At 42.2% G+C, this 9,330-nt stretch overlaps 2 protein-coding genes across 2 annotated transcripts in view; one reads left to right on the forward strand and one right to left on the reverse strand.

Moving 5' to 3' along the window:
• LOC103524703 (L-xylulose reductase-like) overlaps positions 1-676 on the forward strand; it is a gene marked incomplete at its 5' end in the record, with an annotated part of 10,824 nt that extends 10,148 nt beyond the window's left edge. The window contains one exon of the mRNA XM_017449710.2: positions 276-676. Within this exon, the coding sequence (XP_017305199.2) occupies positions 276-376 (101 nt within the window). The remainder of the gene's footprint in view (positions 1-275) is intronic.
• Positions 677-2,480: 1,804 nt separating this feature from the next.
• LOC103524704 (homeobox protein Hox-A1-like) overlaps positions 2,481-9,330 on the reverse strand; it is a 27,301-nt gene continuing 20,451 nt past the window's right edge. The window contains exons 3-4 of the mRNA XM_026820032.1: positions 2,989-3,263; positions 2,481-2,612 (exon numbers count right to left, since the gene is read on the reverse strand). Coding sequence (XP_026675833.1) covers positions 2,481-2,612; positions 2,989-3,263 — 407 coding nt within the window. The remainder of the gene's footprint in view (positions 2,613-2,988; positions 3,264-9,330) is intronic.

The raw sequence follows: 9,330 nt of genomic DNA on the forward strand, positions 1-9,330 counted from the left end.
CGCTTGGCGGTATTTTGACCCCTTTTGGACGGATTTCGACCGTTTTTTGGTGGTTTTCAGCTATACCGACTAAATGGTTAGAAATATGGTAAAAGTTAGGGTTAAATAATACTCAAATAAGCATCATTCAATAGGATAAAGAAAGTCGTGTGATGTTCACACCAGATTTTTTACATAAAGCTAAATCAAAAAACGTCCTTTGTTAGGGTTCTCATTTGAACAGGATCTCATTATTTTATCTCATTTTAACCAGGATATTTTACCTTCTCTTCCAGAACCAGAGGAAGTGGTGGAGGTGATACTATTCCTGGCAGGTTCCAAGTCCAGTATGGTACACGGGGTTCATATCCCTGTGGATGGCGGACGTCTTATCTAACCTACCGTGACCATCCAACTACCAGGCAGAACGTCCCGGGTTCGATTCACCAACCTTCTTTTTAGTCCCTAACAGCCCTGTTAGATTAACAGCCCTGTTAAGCCTATTTAAATCAAATTTAATTTAACAGGTTGTTAGCTTAAAAGGCCTTCTGAGGGCGGAAAAAATATTGGTGAAACCCACCCCAGCAGTTATACAATGACGTTAAGGCTGTATTAAACACTTTTTTATTTTATCGCGAATTCACAAACAAAACAGTCTGATTGTGTGTGGAGGAAACATCTACCCAGGTCTCGAGCATTTTCTGCCACACACGTTAGGACGGTCTGACAGACCTATTTCCGCGAGACCGCGGTCTGGCAGACGGTCTGACCGCGGTCTGGCAGACGGTCTGTCCGGATCTTGTCAGCGAAAAGTGGCTTTACCGAATAGGTAGCCGAGTATATCGGACCACCTAAATGTCTCGTCCAGGGTATAATAATAAGTGAGCCAAATTATTGTTTCTAAAATAATTTTACCTGTAGGTACCTATTCCCAGTTCTGGAATCAACTCTGATGCGTTATCCCGTTATTAGGCACCTCTCCCTACAAAAGGGTTCATGCAGAATTATAAATGACGCAGGTTATTCGATTCTTAAATACTTCGGTAATCAGCTCTCATGGCGTAGTGGTCACTGCGCTCGCCTTGCACGCGGGAGAGCCGGGTTCGATTCCCGGCGAGGTCAAGAAATTTGTATCATGCAAATGATTGATTCCGTGACTGGCTGTTGCGGGGCTTACTCAACCTCGTGAGGAAAATGAGTAGCTATGACATGTAAATGTGCATAGCGACCGGTGCCAGCACGGTAGGTAAGCATTGGATTTTAGGATTGAGATATTGGGAAAATCCTACAATGCTGCAGTGAGCACTAAAGTTGTGACATAATAACACAAAGAAACTGCATTTACATTACAAATACTTCGCTAATTCGGTATGCTACCATTGGTCAAGACTAGGTACTCTCTCCCTGTACCTACATAATTATGTATGGACATTCCCTGTTCTGAAATTAGGCTAACTTCATACTGAGGATCACTACTATCTCTTTCATGTTGCATGAGCATGAGGTACTTCCCCCTTACTAAGGGTTACTTCCCGATCCCTATATTCAACACCTTTCCCTTACTACGGGTTGCTTCCCTACATCCCTACCCCTTTATGAGGAACCTCTTAACTAATAAGGACCACTTCTCAGTCCCTATATCCGGCACCCCAGCAGTTATACAATGACGTTAAGGCTGTATTGAACACTTTTTATTTTATCGCGAATTCACAAACAAAACAGTCTGATTGTGTGTGGAGGAAACATCTACCCAGGTCTCAAGCATGTTCTGCCACACACGTTAGGACGGTCTGACAGACCTATTTCCGCAAGACCGCGGTCTGGCAGATGGTCTGGCAGACGGTTTGTCAGACCGTTTGAGCGTGAGTGGTGGGCATAAGAGAAACAAAAACACTCTTTGACCTCATTGTACAAGTTTACCAGTAGGTTAGGAAGTTAGTTACATTTCTAACTACTTTCTTACTCACGAGGCTTTTTTCCGGATTAGTAAGTAAGAAGGCAGAAGTCATTTGGATTAGTAGGCATGAACTATTCCGGATTACTCATTTTATACGAGTCATGGCACTCCCCCAGTGGTGTAGGGTGGTTGAAACTCGAATTAGGTAATGCTTAAAAAAAAAGAGGTTTGATAGAGGGAACTGTAACTGCCAAGGTCTTATCGTCCCGAAATGGAAGAGAGGAGGAAGACAGGATAGGAGAAAGCCAGCCGTTCCGAGAACGAACATTATCCGTTCAGGATAAAATCCGCCCCGGGCGGGAATCGAACCCGCTGCCTAGCGCTTACAAGGCAGACGCGCTACCCTTCAAGCTAACTAGGCTGGCTAGTTACGTCACTGATTATTTCAGTAGGCAAGCTGAGACTGTTCGAACAGTGGCCTTCATTAATGTAATTCCAAATTACAAGTATTACAAACAGATTACGCCACTATACCTTATCCATTTGAATATGGCAGCAAGGAGTCATCTAAAAAGTAGGCTACGTTGCCAAACGTGTCAAAGGTTCAACGGTAAAGGCCCCCATTGGGCGACGACCCCTGGGCCCCCATCAGGCTCCCTTCCCCTACGCCAATCAGGATGCCCTCCTTGATCCTCTTCTTCTGCTTCATGCGCCGGTTCTGGAACCAAATCTTCACCTGTAAATAGAATAACGCGCCAGTTAGACAAAGATTCAACCATTGACGTAGGTATTTTTTATGTCAGAATGTACTTTTAGTAGGTATATCTACTACCTACATATTTTTAGTATTTTATTAAAAAGGAATTTTAATTGTGTTAAGCACATGTAAATGTAAAGTTCCCTGCTTAAATCACTACGCTAAATTTTATGACTTCACTTGGACTCGAACCACCAACTTCCAGATCCAAAGTCCACCGCGCTAACCACTAACACCACTGAGGTTGTTTTTAGTATTTTATTAAAGTACATATTGGTTTTTAATGTTATATTGTATTATGATAAGTTTCAATTGTAAAAATGGGAATTCCCGTAAATTTATACAAATAATTCACCTGCGTCTCATTGAGCTGCAGCACCGACGCGATCTCAATTCGGCGCGCCCGCGTTAGGTATTTGTTAAAGTGGAACTCCTTCTCCAGCTCAGTCAGCTGCTTATTGGTGAAGTTCGTCCGGCCGGAGTTATTCAGCAATGATTGATGCTGACTCAACGCGGCGGGGGGGGGGTATTTGAGTGCCGTCAACGGAGTGGTGTAGTCCGTGGAGGGGGAGGTGGGGTGGGGGTGAACCCCGAGGGGGGACAGTTCGGACGGGATTTGAACTTTGGTAACTGAAAGCAGAAGAGGAGAGGGGGCTAAGAACTTGAAACGATAAGGCCCTTTCTTTTTGGAGGGTTAAACATTTAAACCACTATACATCGGTATACGCCGACCGTATCTAAGAAATAAGTACAAGATTTGCAAGACCAATATCATCCTTTCAAATCAGGAGAACAAAAGAAACACTACTTGAAACCAGACTACCTGTAGACAGAAAAATCAAGGTGCCTGTAGAGTTCATAAAAAAAGGGTTATTCGACCTATTTTAAACCTTTTCTTTGTGGTATTTTTATCTTAATTCATGGATCCATTAATTCCGAAAAATCCCGCAAATCCAGCAGCTAAAAACTGCGGGATTGCGGGATTGGAAAAAGGTGCGGGATCCCGCGGGATTGCGGGATCCCGCATTGCAATCCCTAGTGAAGTCCCATCCTATATTATTGATAGGGGTAGTTATATGGTAGTTCCCTTTGCGTTATGATCGGGTATGATGCAAAAGTAACTTTATCTGGGTTTATGAAGGTGCAATGTTGATATTATTACATGGGTAAATGAGTGCATTAAGAGCCGTCAGCAGTTCCTAAAATAAACCAAGAGATCTGACAGGCGGGACCAAAACCCCCAGAGGAAAAAAAAAGATAGGTTAACTGTGGACAAAAAAGAGGGCCCAAAGCAAGTTTAGGATAAGTTAAATAGCTCTAGGAACCGCTCGCTCTGTAGTAAGTATTATTACTTCAATAACTATGATAAAGGTTAGTGGGTAGTAGGTATGTTTACGTGTCTACTCATAACCCAGTGGTTGTTTTAGCAGACATCAGGGTATAGTGTTACCGTTACCTACATCGAAACCCTTTTAAATAGTGTCCTAGCCGATTTTTACTGTTATACAATCCCTAGATTGAATGTCAGGTGTACATTGCTTCTGTTATAGCTACCGACTTTTTTAACGTTGGGATATTGGCTCTAGGTAACTTGTATATATATAGATACTGTTTCAATTCTAACCTTCTAGTTTCTAGTTGAGTACTAATATCGCTGTGTAGGTACCTGTTTTTACCCAGTAAGTATTGCAAGTAGTACATCTTTAGTACGCAAGTAGTACTGTCTACCTGAAAATTTAGTACGCAACTAGTACTGCAGTACGCAAGTAGGTAGGTAACTTGTATACTATTTCAATTTTAACCTTCTAGTTGTGTACTAATATCGCTGTGTACTGTCTACCTGGAAATTTAGTACGCAACTAGTACTGCAGTACGCAAGTAGTAAACACCGAGGATATTACGGTATAAAAAAATTGGGATTTTTTTTTTTTTACCCTCTTCGATAGAGATTCGATTGCCAGTCTAGTTTTGTACATTTGAAGCCCAAGGCAAGTCATTAGGTTCGCTAGGGGAGGACAGTTAGCACTCCCACACTCACTCTATGAAGTGTCTCCCACTCCACAGGAAAGCGTGAACTGTGGCAGTTCGATTCCCAATCTCTCATCAGGTGTACATTGCTTCTGTTATAGCTACCGACTTTTTTAACGTTGAGATATTGGCTGTAGGTAACTTGCGCACTATTTCAATTTTGACCTTCTAGGTAATCTAAGTAGTTGCGTACTAAAATCGCTGTCTACCTGTTTTTATCCAGTATTGCAAGTAGTACATCTTTAGTACGCAAGTAGTACTGTCTACCTGAAAATTTAGTACGCAACTAGTACTGCAGTACGCAAGTAGTAAACACCGAGGATATTACGGAATCGGTATACCTACCTATCTACCCTTTACCCTTTTTGATAGAGATTCGATTGCCAGCCTAGTTAGCTTAGTTGGTAGTGCGTCTGCCTTGTAAGCGCTAGGCCGCGGGTTCGATTCCCACCCGGGGCGGATTTTATCCTGATGGGATAATGTTCGTTCTCGGAACGGCTGGCTTTCCTCCTATCCTGTCTTCCTTCTTTATTCGATTTCGGGACGATAAGACCCTAGCAGTTACAGTTCTCTCCGTCAAACCACTTAAAAAAAGCCCAAGGCATTAGGTTCGCCAGGGGAGGACAGTTAGCACTCCCACACTCACTCTAATATGAAGTGTCTCCCACTCCACAGGAAAGCGTGAACTGTGGCATATTAACCCCCAATCTCTCCCTTAACCGGAAACAAATCTCGTAAAGAGGAGAGCGAGAATACACAGAAAAATATTCCAATAGTCTTGACATCGCGTGCTGAAAAATCCTACCCAGGAAAAAAAAAAAAAAAAAAAAAAAAAAAAACAACCCACTTGGATATTACGGAATCGGTATACCTACCTATCTACCCTTTACCCTTTTTGATAGAGATTCGATTGCCAGCCTAGTTAGCTTAGTTGGTAGTGCGTCTGCCTTGTAAGCGCTAGGCCGCGGGTTCGATTCCCACCCGGGGCGGATTTTATCCTGATGGGATAATGTTCGTTCTCGGAACGGCTGGCTTTCTCCTATCCTGTCTTCCTTCTCTCTTTGATTTCGGGACGATGGGACCATGGCAGTTGCAGTTCCCTCTGTCAAACCTCTTAAAAAAAACCACTATACATCGGTATACGCCGACCGTATCTAAGAAATACCTTAACCACAGGCCATAGGTGCAGTGTAGACCTCAACTAAAAAGAACCTATGATGCTCCCCAAAGGGCTAATTGAGTACATAAGTTAATCTTAATGAGCAATTTTAGGTGGTTAACAATAAGTACCTAAGCATATTCGCCGAATTTTATCAAATTTTGACAACGTGTTCGAGAGTTATGGCAAAACGAGGGCGCGGGTTCAACTCCAGTCAAGGAGTAAAATCCTTCTTTACTCGGAAATCATGCAGACATCTTCATAATAAAGCTCCACAGGTTAGGTGGTAAAGAACGCCTCAGGCGTCCACCTCACCCAGCAGTCCAAAGAGTCTTGCTCAAGAGACAAGGTGGTCCCTAGCTCCCTAGGAACCGTTCTTTATAGGTAAGCCTTTATTGTTAATTTTTCTACCAACAAGCGCCTTTTTTTTAACCTACCTATCTATGTTCACCAACCTTTTTTTAAAACCTACTAAAAAAATGATGTCTGTTCAAACAAGACCCAAATTTCTCCGTTATCAAAAAGACAAAAAAAAAGTATCAATATCAAAAGGTTCCGTGCTCTGTGGTGGGTGATATTTTCAAGATTACATTGACGCCAGGACAATTTAAATTTATCAACTTATCACATAGGTAGATATGGGTGTAGTCCCATCCTATAATATTATTGATATGGTATATGTTATATGGTAGTTCCCTTTGCGTTATGATCAGGTGTGATGCAAATGTAACTTTATCTGGGTTTATGAAAGTGCAATGTTGATATTATTACGTGGGTAAATGAGAGCATTAAGAGCCGTCAGCAGTTCCTAACATAAACCAAGAGATCTGACAGGCGGGACCAAAACCCCCAGAGGAAAAAAAAGATAGGTTAACTGTGGACAAAAAAAGAGGGCCCAAAGCAAGTTTAGGATAAGTTAAATAGCTCTAGGAACCGCTCGCTCTGTAGTAAGTATTATTACTTCAATAACTAATGCTACGACACAGACACAGACCACATGCGTCTAATGTAGCAGTTGTTTCATCGCTACGAAATAAAAAACGGCGGTGAAACACTCATCTTTTTAAACCTTTAAAAAAACCTAAAAAAAAATCCTTTTTACTTTCTATTATTTTATAGGGTAGGTATACCTAATGGATTGTCATTAACTCATTATCATTACCTATGCCTATGGTGAAACACTCATCTTTTTAAACCTTTAAAAAAACCAAAAAAAAAAAAAAATCCTTTTTACTTTCTATTATTTTATAGGGTAGGTATACCTAATGGATTGTCATTAACTCATTATCATTACCTATGCCTATGATGTCAGGTAACTTTGTGAAACTTCATATCAACATTGAGGGAGGGATGGTATCTTAACTGCCAAGTTATCCGTGACGTTTGTGTTATTTTAGCAGGTACATGCATGGTAAGTTATTTCATACAGGTACCTATTTACTTAGGTACTGACCATTCACAGATAACACATAGGTACTTATGTAGGTAGATAACTTGAAGGCTGAACAAGTAGGTGCCCCCAACCTATCTATTTATAGCTCCTTATAACTACATTGGTTTAAGTACATACAAGCATAGCTTATACCTTGGTTTAGGTACATTAGGTATCCATTGATAGCTAACCGAATGGTCAATGCTTCAATGAATATCCGAATGGCGCTTTTGTCTTGCTGTGCGCTTAGAATGATGAACTTCATTCCAGAAGTATGAGTCAGAGAGAGAGAGAGAGAGAGAGATGGATTAGTCATAGCTATTACAGTAGGCAGTATGAGCAGAGGGTTTCGTCAGATCTTCGAGATAAACCTGTCACCTTGTCATTTCAAATGGACATTTCTTAGAGGTGGAGGGGAGGGAGAAAAGGAAAAGGAGGGGAGGGAGAAGAAGAAAAGGAAGAGAGGGAGAGGAAGGAGACATTAAGGTAAATGGAGAGAGGGGAGGGGAAGAAAAGGAGATATTACAGTAGACGGAGTGGAGAGAAGGGGAAACGAAGGGAGGAGAGGGGAAATGGAACATAGAGGAGAGGGAGAGTAGACGTAAGAGGGCACTTGGGGGGGGAGAGGGCAGAAGAGGGGAGGGAAAATAAGGTGGAGAGGACGAAGGAGTAAGATATTAGAACACGCATACCCCAAAGCCCAAAGTTTCAAAGTAGGTATACCTACTAAAAATTGCAAGTCCCTAGCTGGCCAAGTAAGCTTGGAGGATAGCGCGTCTGTCTTGTAAGCGCTAGGTTGAGGGTTCGATTCCCGCCTGGGATGGATTTTATTCAAAACTTGTCTATAAAATAATAAACATTCGAGTTTCATTATTTCACTGTCTTACAACTTTATTTACATTTAGAAAACACAATTTACAGAATTATTTACAATAAGAATTGAAATTAACTTTCGGTCGTTGGCGACTGGAAAACTAACTTTTTGACGAGCTTTCACATGCACGAAAACTATACGAAAAGGGTTCAAGTCTTCAAGAGGGGCAAAAAAACTTTGATAGCGTAATAATTAAGGGAAGCCGAGGGGGCTCCAGCCTTTGGGCTTTATTTACTATGGGTCATACTCCTATTTACTATGGGTCGTACTCCGAAAATTTTGACCATATCGGTTTAGAATAGAATCCGCTCCGTGTGGGAATCCGCGACCTGGGGCTTACAAGGCAGACGCGCTAATACGCGCTACGCGCTACCCACCAAGCTAACGAGTGAGCTTTTGGGTTGACAAGTTGACATTATTTTTCAAAGGACAATTTTTTTTTCGAGAAAAGGAAAAATGTCAAAGAGGTCACAAATGATTGTAAATGTTCAACGGTACAATTTACAATATTTTCCGGACCGAAATCTTTTTACTTTTTTGTTTTGTATTCTTTTTTTTTTAATCCTGATTGATTTTAGGTACCTATATTATCAGCAACGCCATTGAACGAAATAGTTCCTTAACCACACTGGGCATCGTCGGATCGGCTACAGAGTACCTATAACTCAAAACAGAACCTGCGGTGTCAAACGTCCCGAAACTGAGGATATGGGACAAAATCTAGTCGAGTGAGGGGGCGGTTAACCGGAGGTCACTTGATCTCCGGATATTTATTTTACCCACCCTCGGGTTTCGAACCCATCCCCCCCTCCTCTTCTCCTCTCTCCTTCTCCTCCTCTTTTCCCACACTCAGATTGCACAAGCTCGGTCATGTTTGTTTTTCATCTCCCTTCCCCTCTCCTCATCCTCCTTTTCCCTCCTCTCCTCCCTCTCTACCCTTTTCCTTCCCCTCTTCTCCCACTACCCCCTCCCCTCATCCTTCCTATATATTCCATGGTTTGGTACCCTCTCTTCTCCTTCTCTTCCCTCTCCCGGAAGCCTCTCTTCCTCCTTCTCCTTCATCTCTTCTCCGACTTTCCCCACCTCTCCTCCTACCCCCCCCTTATTCTCGTCATCCTTCCTACTCCTGGAACCTCTCCTTTGTCTCTCCTCCTTCTCGTCCATTGTTTGGTACCCTCTCTTCCTCTATTTTTCAACCTCTCTC

Source organism: Diaphorina citri, unplaced genomic scaffold (genome assembly GCF_000475195.1).
Source record: "Diaphorina citri unplaced genomic scaffold, Diaci psyllid genome assembly version 1.1 scaffold116, whole genome shotgun sequence".
NCBI lineage: Eukaryota > Metazoa > Arthropoda > Insecta > Hemiptera > Psyllidae > Diaphorina > Diaphorina citri.